This window comes from Mesoplodon densirostris, chromosome 7 (genome assembly GCF_025265405.1).
Source record: "Mesoplodon densirostris isolate mMesDen1 chromosome 7, mMesDen1 primary haplotype, whole genome shotgun sequence".
NCBI lineage: Eukaryota > Metazoa > Chordata > Mammalia > Artiodactyla > Ziphiidae > Mesoplodon > Mesoplodon densirostris.
Window position 1 is genome coordinate 28,433,527 of NC_082667.1, and position 21,170 is coordinate 28,454,696.

The following is a 21,170-nucleotide window of genomic DNA, read 5'->3' on the forward strand; positions in this document are numbered from 1 at the left end:
TTCTATCTCAAGTATAGGAGTGGGTCTTCAGGCAGGGTATAGATTAAAGATTCATGTTAACTCAAACATGATTTGCCAGGCATACAATTGAGAAAGCCTATTTAAAATAACAACAGCATTAACAAAAGAAAAGAAACATGGTCATTATTCATTCTTAATCTTCAATAAGGAGATACTACATGGCATGTCCATTGCTTAAGAATTGTTAAATATTCCAATTCAGGAGGTTCTGTATCAGGCTGTTGTTTTCTTTCTTCCTATTAATACCAATCTGCTGAGTGAATATTACTGTGTAAGTTTAGCTTTTTCCTTTTCTCAAAAATAGCATTTTGTTTTGGTGGGGATTGTTTATAAAGAAATATAGAATGAACCACATTCACCTTTTTATAACATGGGTTTACAGCAGTAGTAGAAGACCTCTATCTGGCTCTGTTCATGGAGCAGATTGGAAGTAACCATTCAGGTATTTAAGGTAAAACTTACTCTTTGTCGTGAAATATTGTAAATCATTTTGAACCATTCGAGAGTGAATTGACATTTGCTTTTGGTTTATTTCCTTGAATTCTTATCCTGACATAACAGCAGCCAATTTATTCCCTACTGGCAATGAAAGATTTGAATAGGAATATCAGCCTAATTTAAAAAAATTTTGCTATGTTAATTTTGACAAAATGCTTTTAAAAGGTACTCATCAGTGTCAAATGTCTGCAATTAAGGACCCCTTCCCAAATCATATTTTAGTAAGCTTAAAAACAATAAAAGTGGAAGTGAAAAATAGTGTTAAATGTTTTAAATATAAAAACATTTTGACTTATTTAATCTAAATGGAATTCATTTTCACATATGTATGGGCCAAATTAATTTGAAATCACCTTCCATGATTATGCTAAATTAGTTGTTTGAATAAACATTGCTATTAGGTGTCAATAGGTGCCTATTTTCATGTCATTTACTTATTTATTTTTTCTAGTTGAACCTGGCTGTGGATGAACAGAAAGGGAAAATTACCGAAAAAGTCATTCTTTCAATGACAGCAAAGGAACAGCATAAGGCACAAGAAGAAGTAAGGAACTTACTTTTTAAATTGTATTGTAAAACTACAATAAATACTAATTTTAAAATTAAGGCAGATTTTACTTTGATTTGGTAGTGAATCAACTTTGGTTATCTGATAACAACATAATGAAAAAAACTGGTCAAAACTGGAAATCATTGTATTGATATAAGCAGCTTGAAAAATAGTTATATGCTTGAAAGAATAAATCATATTATAATTTTCTGAAAACTACTTAAGAATACTTTCTCATAAATTTCCTAAATTAGGAAATTTTTACATGCAACTGGAATCTAGAAATTATGGACTATGCTAACATAGGAAAAACATTAGAATTTTATTGAACTTTGAACAAATAATAAAATCTTATTTTTATTTTCTGACTTTCTAGGAATAGAATTATCTTTCTGAATTTTAGAAATGCTAGCAATGTTATCTCTTATCAAGGAAAAACTGTAGTTTATAAATGTCAAGCCTAAGTGAGCTAATCATAAGATTCTGTAGGCAATATTGTAAAGAAGAACTATTAAAGCAAGGCTTCTTCTCTCCAAAGCTCATGCTGTGAAGTTGACAGCATATTCCATAAATGAAATAATAATACAAAATTGGTGTTAGACAAAAGGGAAAAATGATTTTCATGTAGTTTCCTGGAATGCAAAAGCATTTAATCTTTCTGAGGAAAGATCATGAATTTGCTCATTTCCATGTACTACTGTCAGTAAATAAAATCTATAAGCTACTTCAAAAAATAAGATAGCATGAATATTTAAAAATTAAACTTCCATGTAATTCTCTTTTGACATTCTGGCAAAGAAATCTATCCAAGCTTTAGGGTTTTAATATTTTCTTATCATGGTAATTGCATCTCCTTTGCTAACTATGTATTTTACAATAGATGAACAAGTATAATGCATCAAATTTTCCTGAGTGAATTCAATTCTTTAAGTTAGAGACTACCTTAATATTTGGGGCTTATATATGTGCAGTATTAAAGATTATATTATAAACATTAATTGGTAATCTCAGTAGGAAATATTTCATAAGAAAAATTCAACTTGAATTTTTCTAAGATAAAACAAATAACAATTGTATACTTTTAAATTATAGTTCTGACCCATTCCACTTAATATTAACAAGTTAAAAACTAGGTTGTTAGTTCTAGATTTAAAAAATATTGTCCTCTATCCAATTGAAAAATGTTGTTTATCACAGTTTATTACATTTTCACAGTAAGTTTAAAATGAATCTATCATATATCTTGATATCGTCAACTTTAAGAAATGCAAATAAAAGTCTCTAGTTGAATTAGTATAATTAAAATTGTATCTATAATAACAAATTATTATTAGAGAATAAATAGAAATAATCTAAAAGAATGAATAGATTAACTATTTTCTGCATTTTAAATATTGTAATTATTTTGCTTGTTGATATTTCATGCAAAACTATAATTTCAATGGAACTGGAAACTTGAAGTGGCCCAGGAAAATGATCATTATGCTAAAAATATCATTTTTAATGCCACCTTGTTACCAAAGCTGGAAATGAAAATTATTTTTTCTGGAAAATCCAACAGTATTAATGCTTATTTGGTACTTCTTTATTATCATCTAAATGTTTATTTAGTACCTATATACATCACTTTTTCTCCTCCTAAGGGCCTTATTTGGTCACATATTTGCTTGATCAGCTATGACTCCAAATGCCTTTTGTTTGCTTCAAAAATCACACAGTGAAGGGAATATTTATTGTGTGTGTGGGTATGAATGCGTGTGTGTAAGAACCTCTAAATATATTCCATACACTATGAGAATAATTTTTATATCATTAATTTGAAAGTGATTTATTAAGTTTGATGTTTAAGTCAGTGACATCAAGTTTTGTGCCTAATTCATATACAGAGATGTGAAATCATGATGGTAAAGAGAAATGAAAAATGTGGGGATGGGGAGATTACTCCAACATTTAATTTTGCCCACAGTTTTTTTTTACAAAAACTATATTTCTAGATGTATTTCAAAACCTTAAGTAAACATCGTGAAATATGAGATTTAGATTTAGGTATCTGCTGTCTGTATTTTTATCTTAAAATCTTATTTTATTTCATGTAATTTTTCCACATGAAAACTGGGAATAATAATAACGTATGCATCACGAGACTACTTCGATGTGATGGTATATGTTGAACTGTATCAAGCTTTTTAGAAATGGTCTACTGGAAATCTGTGTGTAATTTTTTTGTCAGTTTAAAAGTGTGTTATTCCAAAAAAAAAAAAAAGTGTGTTATTCCAGATTCTCTGAAAAGTTGACACCAGGATGGAATTTTTTGAAATGTGTATGGATTTTAATAGAAGAAATGCCGTGAGAGAAAATAGGGAGAGCTCTAGGTAAAGCTGGGAGACCTGTTAGACTGAAATGCAGGCTTGAACATGAGTGAAGGAGAGAGGAAGGGAAGACTGGGTGGAAGTATCCTAGACTGTTGTGCAGTCTAAGGAGGGTTTGGCAAAGCTGCTGATGTATCCTTGAGTCAAACTTGTCCATCAGAGGAGTCTTGTGACTCCCTGGGTTGGACCTGCTTTAGTATCCTTGGCCATTGGTGCCAACCTGGTGATGGGTGTAAGAGCATAATAGCTTGGACCCTTGGTCATTTATGCTCCTGTAGCCGGAGGTCTGTGAAGTGCATTCTTACTGCTTCCTCCAAAAGTATACTTGACATCATCCTGATTGCCATCATCATACCCCTCTTGCCAGATGAGTTATAAAGATGTTTTTAAATGTCTCTATTTTCAATCACCCCTTCCCCCATGAGTTGATGGGGATGTTGGACTCAAATAGGCCTAAAGGCAGCACATAAGTGACCCCTGGCTGGAAACAATATAGATCTCCTTCCAAAATAATTTCCATCTCAGAAGGGGTCTGGAAATCTATTAGAAAGTTGGGAGTAGTGGAAGTGATTGGAATACGAGACGGTACACACTTCAGTTTTCCTTGTGGTTACACTGCAGCTCATCCTTAATTTTAAGATGAAGAGATACTTAATTTTGCTCACAGATTCCTATGTCTTTTCTAGCCGTCATTTGTCAAGTCTGATTATGTTCACTTCTTAACCTGAAAAACATTGTACCCTTGGGCCTGAACCAAGTAAGAGACTTTAGGGAGTTTAAAACACCCATTTTTATCTCCCTGTCCCCTTTCTGGTTCTTCTTAACTATGCTGTAAATTAGAAAGTGTCTTGGTCTTAAGTTTAAGCACTGACCCGGCTTTGAGACTATCCCATATGCTGCATGCCAAGATAATGTTCCTAGCATGGAGGCTGCCACCCTTTGTGCTGATTTCAAGTGACAATTCAGTATAAAGTGCTCTGGAGTCTCCTCATTAACATATATGGACTCCAGGCCACATAGCATTCAGGCCAACAGCTGAACTCATCACTAGAAAAACCAGGAGCTCCTCAAAGAGTCATTCATAATAGTTAAAGTACAGTATTCACCATGTGTGGTTCAGAGTGTACAACTTTGATAGGTATACATTTTAGAATGATTATAAACAGAATAATATTTTGTGTTTACTCTAAATCATCTTGAGAATTCAATTGAATTCAAGGGTTGCATGAATGACCAAAATGCCCTACATCTTATGCAAAAGCCTATGTATATAGACAGGTGTGCATTTGCATTCTTTCAGAAGTTTGGTTTTTTTCCTCACCAGAATTCTCTTTTTTTTTTTTTTGCTACCTTCTGCTCATTTGTCACTCTCCCAAATTCTGTACAAGTGTCACTTCCGTGCTGCATTTCTACAGAGAATGAAGAGTAGAATGTGTAGGCTTTCTGCTGCACAATGAGATGGTGCATTTTTTCAACATATGCATACGTAAGCCTTCTTTTGTGAATGGGACTGATAGGGTCAGATAATGTTTAAAGGGAAAGGCTTTATGTCTCTCAGGCCTCTATGTTTCCACATGGATGCTCCCACACACACATAGATTGAATTATGAACAGACCCATTAATGCTGGGATCACAAAAGGTCAAGTTTTGTCTTCTTTTGCCCCCATTCACATTGCCTTTGTAGAGAGGGAAAAAAAAGGATTTGCAGGAAAAAAAGATTCATGATGAAGAATTTTAAAGAACATTTTCCCCCCTTTTAGCAGCATCTGTGATTTGAAAAAAAAATCGTATCATGTAATATAATTCAGGAGTATTGTTTTACCTATCCGATTTTGGTTTGAGTTCTTTCATGCATAGCATTATCTTTCAGGGTAACACATAAAATGTAGCACTTTGAGAATAAAAGACCTTATGAATTTTTTCCCCAATTTTAAAAAGCATTTTTTTTCATTGAAGTATAGTTGATTTACAATGTTGTGTTAATTTCAGGTGTACAACAAAGTGATTCAGTCATATACATATATTCTTTTTCATATTCTTTTCCCTTAAAGGTTATTACAAGATATTGAGTATAGTTCCCTGTGCTATACAGTAGGACCTTGTTGGTTATCTCCTTATGAATTTTTAAAGTAACAAAGTTTGAGGAAAATTGGTTGGAAACTTTATCAAAATGTCAGTGGCAGGATTCTTGATATATTTTCTCCTATGTTTAAGATATAAGTTAATCTTTACTAGGTCATCTTATTTGATAGTTTTAAGTTATTAAAAATACAGGCCATGATTGCTATAATTATGCTTCACATACATTAACAGATAATCATGGGGCCAAGGAAAATGGCAAAAATGATAGAGAAATTTTTTGAAGCAATGAAGAATTTATGGGAAATGAAACTTTTAAGGCTTTAACCAATAGCCCTTTAGAATGCAAATGACATCATCAATTGTATGGTTGATTTCTGATGTCACATGAAATCCCCTATCAGTGAAAAGCTATGGATTGTGACAGTATAACAAGTCGTATAAAGATGCTCTCAAATCAAAGCCTGAAATTCATTCTTTTTTTTTGTTTTGATGGCTTGCTGTAGCGCTAGGTACAGTACATAAAATTAAAGAGAGCAGTATTACTGACTAACAAAATACGTTGCATGATACTTAGTATATTTTAAAGACTACATAAAATTATATCTTCTTGAATCAAATGATGCTGGGTATAGGTTCAGAGAGGATTGGTGCTTTCCAGAAGTAGACTCTTTCTATTTAAGGCCTTTGGATATTAGATTTTAATTTTGTCACATACTTATAAGAGCAAGTTACTTGGTCTGCTTTGGTCTCTAGCTTTGGTATGTAGAATATACTATTATCCATCATCTTTGAGGATAATACTGCTAAAAGGTAGTATGTAAAGTTAAGGATGAAAAACATTGACTAATATTGAATCATCCATCATTGCCATATTTTAAGCTTTATGACTTTCTTATAGGGTTAACTGTACTGTGGAAAGCATAGAAATTTGTTCTAGAAAGTAAGAAAATGTCTTGAATCTTGAATAGCAAGATGAGAAATGCAGTGGTGGGGGGAGCTACTTGAAGGTTCATTATACTATTGGAGGTAGATTAATTAGGTGGAGATGGCAGGATGGATTACAGGGGGAGAGACTAGGGACAGGGAGGCCACTCAGTAGGTATACTGGTAATACCAGTAGCAAGAGGGGATGAGGAGATGAAGGCTTGGCCAGAGTATAACTTATAAGAAAAGAAAGGAAGGAGAGGAAATATATGTGTTTAGAAGAACGGTTGATAAACTGCAGCCCTGGGGCCAAATCTAGCCCATTGCTTGTGTTTCTAAATAAAGTTTTATTGGAACACAGCCTTGTCCATTTGTTGACATATTGTCTGCAGCTGCTTACAAAGTACAACTGCAGGGTCGAATGGTTTTGATAGAAACATTATAACTCACAAAACTGAAAATATTATCTGGCCCTTATAGAGAAGAAGTTTGCCAATTCTTTATTTAGAAAAAAGCATTGTTTAAAGAAAGTATATGATTGATCACATAGGGACAAATAAGAAAGATATGGGATGCCAAAGAAAAATAAGAATCATTTAAATTAGCTTTATATGCATATAATGCTTCTAAAGTTCTTGGGAAAAGTTAAATATAGTTGAAGTAATATATATATATATATATACATAATATTATTATTATATATATATTTCAAATTAACTAGGTAAAGTAGAAAAGTAAATATTCAAGTCATATGTATAATAGTACAAACTTACTTTCATTGACTTCCCTGAAATCCTCTGTGGAAGGGATAGAAATCATAGATTTAACATCAGAGTTGGTAGGGGCAAATACCATATTTTCAGCTGAGAGAGATGGAAAGACAATGAGCTGTCATTACATGGGAGACTCTTGGAGAAGGAGTTTGCATTTTATCTGTGGACACTGAAGTGAGGTTGAGAATCTATGTAGCAAATAGTTTCAAATTTTTATCTTCTTCATGTGAAATAATGGTAGGAATAGGAAAGACAGGCCAAGAAAAACAATTAAAACTTGATTTGCAGAAAACTACTCTATTTAAAAATGAAAACACTGTAATAATATACCATGTACATGCGACATTATAGGTTAGCCATTGTGCTGTCCATTCTTTAATCTAATTTAATTCTTAACATGGTAAGGTCAGTATTATTCTTCATTTATGAATGAGGTTTTTTTATTACCTGTTCAAAGTCTCTCAGTCAGTAAATGAAAGAGCCAGCATTTTAACCCAAGATTTCAAAAATCCGTGCCCTGTTCACAGTCATTCATAATTCTAGATGGGTCTAATTTGATCACTTTAAAGATCATGGATAAAGAGAATTTCTGCTTTTCATCTCTTTTGGTCACTACCATATATCGACCAGTGTTTATGTAAGAATCCAATCTATTAGAGAGAATATAAGTTTATATAACACAGTGAAGGGTCAAAGAATTGTAATGATTTTTAATTTGTAAACTATGAGGGTTAAAATATTAACTTACTATTTTTGAGTCTTCAGTATGTCTTACTAATAACCTGTAAGTCAAGTTCTTACGTCTCTTAAATATTCTGATTAGAAATCCAGAAATTTAAATATAAAAGGTACATGTTTCTAAACCTTTGCTGTTTCTGGAAAAATTCTATGCATTATTCAGAAATTTGTATATATTCAAAATATTGTCTAAAATAGAGCATTGTAGGGCCTCCCTGGTGGCGCAGTGGTTGAGAGTCCGCCTGCCGATGCAGGGGATACGGGTTCGTGCCCCGGTCTGGGAGGATCCCATATGCCGCGGAGCGGCTGGGCCCGTGAGCCATGGCCGCTGAGCCTGCGCGTCCGGAGCCTGTGCTCCGCAACGGGAGAGGCCACAACAGTGAGAGGCCCGCATACCGAAAAAAATAAATAAATAAATAAATAAATAAATAAATAAATAAATAAAATAGAGCATTGTCTTTGAAGTATGGATATTTCGAAAAATTGTATTTATGAAATTTGGAAAATTATATTTTAAAGTATTTGGAAGGAAGAGAACAGACTGATTCATTTAAAAGGCCACAAAATGTTAATGAATTTAATATACATATTACAAATTTTAAAGGTAACATACAGATGGTAAAATAAAATATTCTTAGAAGGAAGGTACATGTAATAGAATTAAATATTGTCATTGACGCATATATTGGATTACTTAAAGTCTTAGAGAGGTCTTATTCTGTTAAGCAGTTTAAAAGTCCTTGGCAAACTTGGTACATGTTTGGTACCAATGTACATGGTTCTTTTTGTATCTAGAGACAGTTTTTATTCAGCAATTGTAAATGGGTACCTATTCCATATTACTGAAGTACAAAGTTAGAAATTTTCCCATAAATAAAATTTATTGATGAAGGAATGTATATATCGCCTATTCGCTTTACTTGAACATAGATCTGTACTCAAATTCTTATATTGAAGTCATCTTCCCCACATCAAACTAAGTACTCAAAAATCTAATAGGTGTGACATCAACAATTACTTCTTGCTAACAACTCTTGTAATTTAACCCCTCCAGGTGAACAGGCTGATTGATGAATTGCAGACAGCTATGAAAAACAACAGAGGTCATCTCTCTAAACTTGGCCCCCAATTACAGGCTGAGCAGGAGCAGTTCTCCTCTTATGTCTACGAACACATTAAAAGCCTTCCAGCAAACACTCTTATCCCAGGAGGCCTGCAGCTCAAGGTGGGTGTCATTCTGTGACTCTCAATGGGTTCAGCCAGAGACAAAACACTCTGCTCCATTTGAAGACCCTTGTAATAATGCTACTCAGCTTGGATTTCTTTTTGTGTTGTCTTCCTCAAACTGGAGTTTGGATTACAAGTGCTAATACTACCATTCAGGGAATATGTTCTAAAAGAAAATATCTAGAAGTCTTTGAAATATGGCTTTATAAACTTTAGTGTTCAACCCAGAAAAGTAATTTTAATGAAGAAATTTAATCATGAACATTTACATGCTTTTCTAAGAAACATATTTTTCACAGGAGTCACTGTGTATTTCAGTTTTAAAAAATAACTTATTTGGAGAAATGGACAAGCTTTAAAATTGACAGACAGTGGCCATAGGAATTAGAGGTGAAAGGCCAGGTGACTGATTGATGTTATAACTACATTTCCAAGGAAAAGGATCTGTATTGGATAAGTGTGACACATGTCTGAGTTCACTTGGTGAAATCAATACGTAAGAATATACTGGGAAAAAAAGGTGAATTGGTTATTTGTTAGGACAAGATGGCTAAATGTCCTAAACTACCCTTTGCTATTGCATCATTGGAAGAGAAAAAAAAATAATAACTCATACTCAGCTAAAGTGGTTTAGGCACTGAAAGCTTAGGGAGTTTAAATACTTTTAAGTCTGTCAAATTAAGATTGTTCTATAATCTCATATCTCATGTTTCAAGAGACTATAATTAGTAAAATTGAATTACTCATAGTATGGCTCTTTTTCATCTAAAGAACCATAACTACAATTCTTCATTTCCTTTTGATTATGTTCATATTTGAATGTGATAACATTCGAAGTAATTGTATTTTGATCAGTCTTTATCTCTATAATTCCCCTTAATATTCAGTCTTATTCTGCAAATAACATTATAAACATTATATTTTCTGTCTATAGCTTATTTCTTTAATGGCACTCCTTGTTTACATTTTGAATGAGAATGTTACCATGTAAAAATTGACCTTTGGGGAAGTGTAATTCCAAGGTAAACACGATAATATATTTCTCATAGTCTGTGCTAGTCAGCTAAAGGCTTCAGAAGTGATGTTTAAGACATCAAAGTCAAGTGTTCCTGTAGTCCAGTAGCATTGTTCTTTTTCAGATTTCTGACTTGGTTACAGATCCAGTCTGCCATTTTGCACCTAAATGTAAGACCTGAAACCATAAAACTCCTAGAAGAAGTATGCTTCTTGTATGCTGCCTTGACATTAATCTTAGCAGTATATTGTTTTGGAGATCTTCAGGCAAGGGCAACAAAACCAAAAATAAACAAATGGGGCTATCCCAGACAAAAAAGCTTTTGCACATCGAAGGAAGCCATCAACAAAATGAAAAACATACTGAATGGGAGAAGATGCTTGCAAATGATATGTCTAAGAAGGGGTTAATATCCAAAATATATAAAGAAATCACACATCAAAAAACCCCCAAACGGGCTTCCCTGGTGGCGCAGTGGTTGAGAGTCCGCCTGCTGATGCAGGGGACACAGGTTCGTGCCCCGGTCCGGGAAGATCCCACATGCCATGGAGCGGCTGGGCCTGTGAGCCATGGCCACTGAGCCTGCACGCCCAGAGCCTGTGCTCCGCAACGGGAGAGGCCACAACAGTGAGAGACCCGCGTACCATAAAAAAAAAAAAAAAAACAATTCAATTAAAAAATGGGCAGAGGACCTGAATAGGTATTTTTCCAAGGAAGACATACAGATAGTCAACAGATACATGAAAAGATGCTTAGCATCGCTAACCATCAAGGAAATGCAAATCAAAACTACAATGAGATATCACCTCTCACTTGTCATAATGGCTATTGTCAAAAATATAACAAAAAACAAGTGTTGGTGAGGATGTGGAGAAAAGGGAACCCTCGAACACTGTTCCTGAGAATGTAAATTGGTGCAGCCATTATGGAAAACAGTATGGAGGTTCCTCAAAAAATTAAAAATAGAACTACCATACAATTCAGCACTTCCACTTCTGGGCATTTATCTGAAGAAAACGAAAACAGTTATTTGAAAAGATATATGCACCCCTATGTTCATTGCAGCATTATTTAGCCAAGATATGGAAGCAGCCTAGGTATCCATTGATAGGAAATGGATATATATATACACAATGGAATGTTAGCCATAAAAAGAATGAAATCTTGCCATTGCAACAACATGGATGGATCTACAGGGTATTTTGCTAAATGAAATAAGTCAGACAGAGAAAGACAAATGCTATACGATTTCACTTATATGTGGAATCTATAAAACAAAACAAACAAACAAAACAGAAACAGACTCATAGATACAGAGAACAAACTGGTGGTTACCAAAGGGGAGGGAGTTGGGGGCGGGTTGGGCGGAATAGGTGAAAGGGATTAAGAGGTACAAACTTCCAGTTATAAAATAACTAAGCTACAGGGATGTAATGTATAGCATAGGGAATATAGTCAATTACATTGCAGTCACTTTGTATGATGACAGATGGTCACTAGACTTATCATGGTGATCAATTCATAATGTATATAAATGTCAAATCACCATGTTGTACACCTGAAACTAATGTTGTATGTCAACTATAATTCAATAAAAAAATAAAAAGGAAAGGGCTTCCCTGGTGGCGCAGTGGTTGAGAGTCCGCCTGCCGATGCAGGGGACACGGGTTCGTGCCCCGGTCCGGGAACATCCCACATGCCGCAGAGCATCTGGGCCTATGAGCCATGGCCGCTGAGCCTGCGCGTCCAGAGCCTGTGCTCCGCAATGGGAGAGGCCACAACAGTGAGAGGCCCACGTACCGCAAAAAAAAAAAAAAAATTAAAAAAAATTTAAAAAATAAAAAATAAAAAGGAAAAAAAGCCAATCAAAAGCAAAAACAAAAATTCCTGCAAACCATACTTCTTTCATTTCAGAGCCCCACATTTGCCTTTCCCTGTCAGCACTTGGCCAGGCTTGGGGTCAAGGGAACTTTCATTTTATTTCTCCCCTCTTTTGAGCTTCCTCTTTCCCCATCTGCTCTATGATATAAATCCCATGTTTACGTAAAAACTCTCTGGTTACCTGCAACACAAACCCTCTCAAACCATTTCAAATAAAAAGAGGGTTTGTTGAAAACATAAAGGAATCTCACAGAAATGAAAACCAGGAAGTACAGCTGATTCTCACAAGAAAGTCACTTCTTTTCCATATCTCTTTCTCCTGAAGCCCCATAGTCTCTCCGCTCCTCATCTTTCTGAGCTTTTTCATTTCTCATTTCTTTCTGCAAGCTGGCTTTCTCTTTTTACTCCTTTGTACATACATGGAGGAAAATTATGGCCCCTAGCTCTCCCTAACTTTTAGGTTTAAATGGCCATCATCATCTGACTAGAGTCTTTGTGTCTCCTAGTTCAAATCATTTAAAGAGAGAATCTGTTTGGGTCAGTCCAGCCTTACCTAGGTCCCTGACATTAATTCAACTACCCATAGCCACTGAGTGGGCAAAGGCAGGGTCGTGTACAACACAGAGCACATAGGACTTTCCAGTAATTAGTCTAGAAAGGCAAGTTGGTCTTGGATGGCCAAAGTGACTGACATCTTTTTCATATAAAATTAAATGGAACATTGTAAATAAATTATTGTGTATTATTCATGGTAATGCATTTTCTCCTTTCCCTCCAACCCCCATATTTTTGGGAGTAGGTGTTTGGACTGCTGGAAAAGAAATCGAGATCTGTAGTTTTCTAAATGAGTTCTTACATCTGAAATAGCTAGGTAGTAGAGACAAAACTGGATTAGCAAAGTATACCCTAAATATTCAGAATTGCAGATCTCTTAGAATTAGGGAGTTTTTCCATACTCTCTAGGTGAGGAGAACTTGCTAATTCCAACTGGAGAGATGTTGAGCATAGGTCACAGCAGCATACCATCCTCTGTTAATTCCAGAATCAGCTCATATCAATAGCCTGGCCAAACTCTGTTTCCATGGAGTGTGAATGAACTGCCCTTTTTTGTAGCACTATCTCTAGCCCAGTTACCTCTGAGTCACTGTGGGCAAGGGCCATGACTTCTGTAGTTATGAACAACTTTATCCCACCTTGTAGCATGTGCTATGCAGAGTGTTAGATGATATATCAATCAATCAATCAATCCATTTTCCATTTATAACTGAAAGGCATGGCTCCAATAAAACCTATTTTTCCCCTTTTCTATTCATTTTGATAAAACAGTGAGTTGGAATGATTATCTTTCTACTTTTCTCTATTTGATGATTTGTATCACTGTTGAATACATATGTGAGCCCAGGACTCAGCTTCAAGAACCAAACATAATATATTGTAGTCATCATCATCTTCTAGAGCTTCTAGGTGTTCAACTAGGGGCTGTAGGCAGGGTGTGATCCAAAAATCCCCTGGGGTGCTTTTTCATATTATGTGTGGTTGCCTTCACTTCTTCACTGACCTTCTCATCCTCATCATATCTTTCATTGATAATTTTATCTATTTTTAAAAAATTCTTTTCCCTTTTATTTATTTATTATTTGGCTGCATCGGGTCTTAGTTGCTGCACACGGGATCTTCGTTGAGGCATGCAGGATCTTTCTTTGTGGCACGCGGGTTCTTTGTTGCGGTGTGTGGGCTTCTATCTAGTTGTGGCATGTGGGTTTTCTCTCCCTAGTTGTGGTGCGTGGGCTCTGTAGCTGTGGCGCACGGGCTGTCTTCTTGAGGCATGCGAACTCAGTAGTTGTGGCATGCGGGCTTAGTTGCCCTGCGGCATGTAGGATCTTAGTTCTCTAACCAGGGATCGTACCCATGTCCCCTGCATTGGAAGGCGGATTCTTTACCACTGGACCGCCAGGGAAGTCCCTTATTGATAATTTTAAAATAGCAGATTTTGGTTAGGTCTTAATAGTAGAAGATCACCTCTTAAAAGGACATGCTCTGTGTTCCATACTGCCTCAGTTCCATTTTTTCATAATACAGTACCCAGTTTAAATAGACACATAAGACAAAAGACCGAGAATAGTTTCAATGTCCATCCTGCCATGGGAAAGTTCCTTGTTAAAAAAAAAAAAAAAAAATTGAAAACACAACATAACATCGTTAGAAGAATTTTAGGAAAAAGTTATATCACCCGTAATCACATTATTCCTTATATAACCATTCTTACCCTTGCATATCATTTCCATATGCACTCATATGTAGTCACAACCATAGCGTACACTTTTTTGTATTCTGGTACATTCTCTTTCCATCACATCATAGCACCTTTTAAGTTGATGAGATTTCTTATTGTTTTTACCCTTAGTGGTCACACTCAGTGTGTGGCATAATTTACGAAGCCCTTCAGGTAACAAGCTTTTGGAGCAATTTCTTACTATTCCACACCTTCTCTTACCCCATATCCCCTGTCACTGCCATCACCCTCAGCCTTATGAGAACATCTGCTACAGCCATGGCTCAGTGACTTCTGTCTTCCCAGTCCTGTTCTTTCGCTGCAACTCCTCCTCCTCTTCATCCCCATGGAGATGCTGTCAGAAATGTTAGCGTTTCCCTGGGAGAGCAGGAAAGAAAGGATTGATAGGAAAGGGTATTAGCAAATCTGTAGGGGATGGTGGGTGGAAAAACTAGTAGGAAGGTGGGTGATCTGATGGGCAATTGATGAACAAGAGTGTGGGATGTGTGAGTAGGTGGGAGAAAGCACAGGGGAATGAGCGGAAGATGGGTACAGGGAAGTCCTTTTACTGGAATTAGTAGTGCTTTTCACGCACAATTGGTCAATGATGCTTTGTGGGTTATCTTCCATTTGCTGCCAGTAGAGGCAGATCCAGTTTCTCTGGGACCTAGATCTTGTAAAATTTGGGGGAGAGGAGCCTCTTTAAAATTAGGCCTGAAAGTGACTATTTATTTAGAATGAGAAAATAAATCACAACACATTAATGGAGACTTGGAGATTCAGATTCTTTCTTCTGTGATGTTTTAAGGCAACTTATCAGACATTCTTACACAGAAATACTCTGATTACTACGTGGCTTCCCCTCCCCACCTATTGATGCTTTACAGCTTCCAGCACTCTCAACTTTTAGCATTCTCAGGAGCTAGAGCAAGTGAAGGGTCCGGAAGCTTAATCTCCACTAACTTTACATGAATCCACTCTGGCTGTGAGCAAGGGAAATATGGTGGAATTTAGTAACCTGGATAAAAACAAGGTTCAGAGGGCCGTGATTTGGAGATTTTTTTAGCATTTCTGTTTTTATATTGCTTGGTTGTAGTGTTCTCTCCTAGCATATAGAAATTTAAGTTTTTAAAAAGGGATAATTCAGAGATTTACTTTTAAAGCATGTCTTTGTCCAGCATCTAGTTCATCCTCTAGGTAGTATGTATCTAACAATTTTTATTCTTCCAGTTACAGAATAAAATAAAAATTTAAGTGAATAGTCCAATAAACCCATACATTATTAAATACATATGTCTACAAGGCATTGTGCTTGGTACAGTGGGAAGAGGCAGAGAAGCCTGCAACACCTTCTTGGCCCAAGTCTGATTATTTAATCTGAACAATATGACACCTCCTTTTGAAGACAATAAAACTAATGTGTAGGTCTTCTCAGCTTTTTACTACAATTTCATTTAGTTTACAGGCTTGTTTATATTTAGAAAATGGGCTAATTTCGTTGATAACAGAAAATATGCTAATTTTTATCTGTAATACCTTCCTGGCCTTTCCTATGCTTTGGAGACTTGAAGTTGCTCTACCAAAGGCACAACGACACCATGAAACCATTTGAGATTTGTATTCTGTTTTGTGACCATTTTTAAAAACTTTTAAAGTTTTCTAACCATATATATCCATATGTAAAGTTTTCTAACCATATATAAAATTTAATAGGAAGTTTATTTAAATATTTAGGAGTCTATGGAACAATTAAATGAATAAAAGGAGACAACTGAGGTCAAGTGGCGAGACTTTTTTTTGGGGGGGTATGGTGTCATCACTGTTCTGCTTGCATATTATGTTCTTATTTCCATTGTACATTCCTTGGTCCTTGTCTTTCTGTTTAACCACTTTTCCCATATATGTATTTACAATCTCTGAGCTTCTCTGTTATTTCACCTACATTATTTGAGTAAACAGTAGGACAACAAATTTAGGATATGCTCTAAGTACAAGGAGTAAAACATACCAACTTAAAACTTCATTTTCAAAGGAATTGTTTCTAGAGTAGTAAAACTGGAATATTCAATGTTATTGTTGTGACTTCAAGAACATATATTAAATGTTGGACAAAATGTGATGGACATAATCAGTTTTCATATGTAGATTTCACCAAGGCAAATGTTGGACTGTCCATTTTAAAGGCAAGTAAACTTTAGATCCCATGAATGCCTGCTAACATCTCATGGGATAGCTGTTAGCAGTAGGCACTGAAATATCTCACCTACCCTTCTTTCCAGTGCTCTTTTCCATCTTGCCTTCTTTTCTTTTCTTTCTTTTTTCATTTTTTTGGTGGCCTGTTGGGGAGTGGGGGAATGCCAGTGTATTCACCCCACCCTATTTCCTGACAGGCATCTGCAGCCAGGTGTAAATCTATGTGCAAGAGGATACAATATTCCCTTCCTAGACCCGATGAAGAGAAAAACTGAAAAACTGTGTCTGTATCAAAATCAGGGAAGAGCAATTGGTTGGGCGGGGCACAATCTCCCATGCAGAGCCGTTGTAATGAGACAGGCTTTCCCTGTGCGGTCCTGACAGTCTTGAAGGTGCCTAGGGAATTGCCAGGTGGGCAGTCAGCAGGGAAAGTCCACAGGCCAGGGCTGGATTACTGTCCTAGCAGTTATGCAGACTAAATGCAATCACTGAACCTTACTGCTGCAGGCACACTCTCTCTCTCAGGGAGACTGTCCTTCTCCATAGCAGTTAATTTGTCTTTACCTCTCAATTAGCTTTTTCACAGAGTGTTTGAGACGCTCAAGTCACTGAGATTCTCTTCTTGCATATGGTCCTGTCCCCTGGATTACCCACTGACATCTATGTTAGCTCGACTCACCATGAATATTATCAAGCATTAACTCATCATTTGAACATAGAAATGAATGCAGATTTTCTAGTAAGTGCAAATGAAGTGATGCATCTATTCCTACTTCAGATTCTACCTACAGTGTTGATAATGTTTTATGATAAAAAATGCATTTAAAAAAAATAAAAATGTATTGCTCTAGGCAATAAACTTTTGCATAGGTTTTAGTTACTCAGAGTATCTATTCATATTAGGGGAAAAAATTACCTTTCCAGGCATATTTGATATATAAAAAAGAAACCAAATAGCATTAAAAACATATACTCTATTGAAAGATGAGAATATGATCTCTGAGGCTGAGAATTGGGGAAGTCTGATGATTTGGCTCATATTTAATCGTATAGTATTCTTTTCCCCAGTAAAATAGAACTGGGGGGATGTGACTATGCTTTTCTCATCAAAAAAGCCCCTACTTTCCTTGAGCAGAAATATATTGAGGAACTTTTAAAAACCTTTATTTACCAAAATCTGGTATATAATACATCATATAATGTTCAGGTACTGACAGGACCCACATACATGATATTGATTTTTTTTTTTTTTGCGGTACGCGGGCCTCTCACTGTTGTGGCCTCTCCCGTTGTGGAGCACAGGCTCCGGACGTGCAGGCTTAGTGGCCATGGCTCACGGGCCCAGCCGCTCTGCGGCATGTGGGATCTTCCCGGACCGGGACACGAACCCGTGTCCCCTGCACCAGCAGGCGGACTCTCAACCACTGTGCCACCAGGGAAGCCCTGATATTGATATTTTAATCCCAATTAAATATAATTTTAGGCGCAAAATTAATTTAGACAAAGTGAAAAATCTTTGGTTCCACTTCTCCTTTAAATATTCTCATTTATAAGGGGCTTATTGAAATTACTTGGGGAATTCCCTAGTGACGCAGTGGTTAAGAATCCTCCTACCAATGCAGGGGACGTGAGTTCGAGGCCTGGTCCAGGGAGATCCCACATGCTGCAGAGCAACTAAGCCCGTGTGCCACAACTACTGAGAATGCGCTCATAGGGCCCGCGAGCCACAAATACTGAGCCTGCGTGCCACACCTACTGAAGCCTACGTGCCTAGAGCCCATGCTCTGCAACAAGAGAAGCCACCGCAATGAGAAGCCTGCGCACCACAACGAAGAGTAGCCCCCGCTCGCCACAACTAGAGAAGAGCCCGCGTGCAGCAACGAAGACCCAACACAGCCAAAAAAAAAAAAAAAAAAAAAAAAAAAATTAATTAAAAATTAAAAAAAGAAAAAGAAATTACTTGGCTTAGAACATCAGGCAAACACATTTACGTTGCCACTATCTTCTATATAATTTTAAACATTTTCATGTAATGAATTTAGCGAGAATTGTAATTGGATACAAAGAGATGATTTTTTGCAGCATCATGCACCTTGTTTTAGAAATTTTACTTTGTCAAAAATGGGGTTAGGGAGAAGCCCTTTAAAAAATTATGACAAAGCAGTGAAATGTGACTTTAAATGCTTAAATGAAAAGAACACAGGCCCACTCCCAGGGTAACTGTGAAGCTGATGAGGGCATCTTGCAGACCTCTCCATCCTTGGCCCCCCGTGGCCTTTCCTCCATACCCAACTCCAGCCACCAGTTCAGGCTGTCAGGTACCATCCTTACTTCAGGAAAAAGGCATACCATACTTTCTTTCAAGGTAAGACAGTATCAACACTTTTTTTTTTCTTGGATCAAAGTTTTTCTTGGAATGCCCTATGTAAAGTGAATGAAAGTAGGATGTACCCCTTTTGAAGCCAGGTTGGTGGCTTTCCCCACAGACTCACTCATCAGGTTTGATCTCCCACTTCGGACCACAGCTCCCCACTCTCACTCCCCTATCCACCAGCCCTACCCCAGGCCCTCTGAGGAATTCCAGAAAGCCAAGATTGAAAATCCTAGCCTCAAAGATCAATAACCAATAAGGTCGAATATTATTTTCTCTCATAGAGCTGTGGTATTTCAATTGTGACAGAAGAGTATCCCTCCAACTGGAATTTCAACTAGTATTGGCAAGTTGATGGGAGTGGTATTTTGGGGTCAGAGTCTTTTAGCCCACTCCTAAAATCCTACACCATTGGCAGTCACCCACTTTATATCTTCTAAATGGTGGGCTATGCTGCAACTTACAGAGGATATCTAAATTGTCTCTTTTAAAATATTTTCTTAAATATACCTTTTCTGGGCTTTAAAACAATGTTATTTGATTTTTGATTCAGGTCCCACTTAGACTGGTGAAGTTTAACAGTGAAATAACTTGTCTTCACATAAATGCATTTTCATTTCTTGGGACAAACGTACTGTCTCCTTACCTGTTAAGTACAGTTTAAAGATATCTCTGTTAGGCATTAAAACACATTTTCCTATATGCAGTATAAACATACTAATTCATTATTAACTTTTCATTGCCTGAATCTCATAATTTTAATATTTGCTTTGTGATTATCTTCTTATCTGAATATTAAAATTAGACATGTTTACAGTTTGATTTATAGTATATTATACATTTGAGAAGATATAGAAAATGTGGACATTCTATAAACTATCTCACAAGTCTGTAACAATAAAAAAAGTAATAGCACATTTATTTGATTTAATGTGCATACAATGTTAATTCACTTAGAGTTAATTTTCTGTCTCTAAAAGTTACTTTGAATTCTGATTGGATAGATTTTTTTTCATGGCTAATTAGCTTCTCACATAAGAAAAATATTCCATTTTAATTTTCATGTTCTTTGACTTAGGTAAAAAAGTTCTATAAATTACTTTTCTATACCTTTAAAAATTTTCATATTAAGTTTCATATTGTTAGATCTCTAATCTTAGATATAAGAGTAAATTTTGATGTTTGTATTTTAAAACGTCATAGGGCATTATGCTAAGTGAAATAAGTCAGACAGAGAAGGACAAATACTGTATGATATCAGTTATATGTGGAGTCTAAGAAAGCCGACCTTGTGAAACAGAGACTAGGATGGTGGGTACTAGGGGTTGAGGTGGGGCTGGAGGTGGGAATGGGGAGATATTGGTCCAAGGGTATGAACTTTCAGTCAGAGGATGAATAAGTTCTGGGGATACAATGCTGAAGACTGTGATTTAGTTACTAATATATATTATTTACTTGAAAGTTTTAAAGAGGGTAGATCTTAAATGTTCTTACCACAAAAAGAAATGGTATAATTATGTGATGTGATGGAGGTGTTAGCTAACCCTCGTAATCATTTAGAAATATGTAAGTGTATCAAATCAACACGTTGTGCACAAACTTACATGTTATATGATAATTATATCTCAGTAAAGCTGGAAAAAAATCAGAGGACTTGATTTCTAAAGATCTCACTGCCCCTTATGAGTAGATTTGCACTAGGCAAGTCACTTAACCTCTCAGACTCACCTATAAAATCCAGTTGCTTTGAGTATTGAGTGATTTAAAGGTGTGCACACTCTACACTGCGAATCACTGTGCATGTGTGTAGTGGATGCCATGCCACACTACCTGGATTCCCTCTTCAGGACTGAGATAACCACCCCCCACCTCCAGCTGCCACACCTACATTCTTCTTGGACAATTGCCCTTGGTGTGAAGTGGCTGCTTCTCCAAAGATTAGGCCCCCATCCTGAGGGCAATCTGCATCCAATATTTGATTGGTGGGCAGTTCAAAGCCATACTCCCTGGCCTCAATTCTGGACAACTCTGAGGGGCCATCCCAGGTCTAGAGCTCCCACCAGAGGCCTCTGTTGCAACTACATCACAGTTTACCTTCTCCCTCTGCCCACTCCTGTTTCCTCACTCCCCTCACCTGTGTTGTACCTGAGAACGTTCCGCAGGAAACTTCCCACAGGTAAATTTTGGTCTCAGAGTCTGTTTCCTGGGGACCCTAATCCAAGACAACATGTAAGTTAACCTTTTCCCAACATATT

The 21,170-nt window shown here is 36.4% G+C and overlaps 1 protein-coding gene across 1 annotated transcript in view; it reads left to right on the plus strand.

The window, feature by feature from the left end:
* DCDC1 (doublecortin domain containing 1) overlaps positions 1-21,170 on the plus strand; it is a 472,935-nt gene that overhangs the window by 234,262 nt on the left and 217,503 nt on the right. Inside the window, 2 exon segments of the mRNA XM_060105173.1 lie at positions 971-1,063; positions 9,011-9,181. Of these exon segments, the coding sequence (XP_059961156.1) occupies positions 971-1,063; positions 9,011-9,181 (264 nt within the window).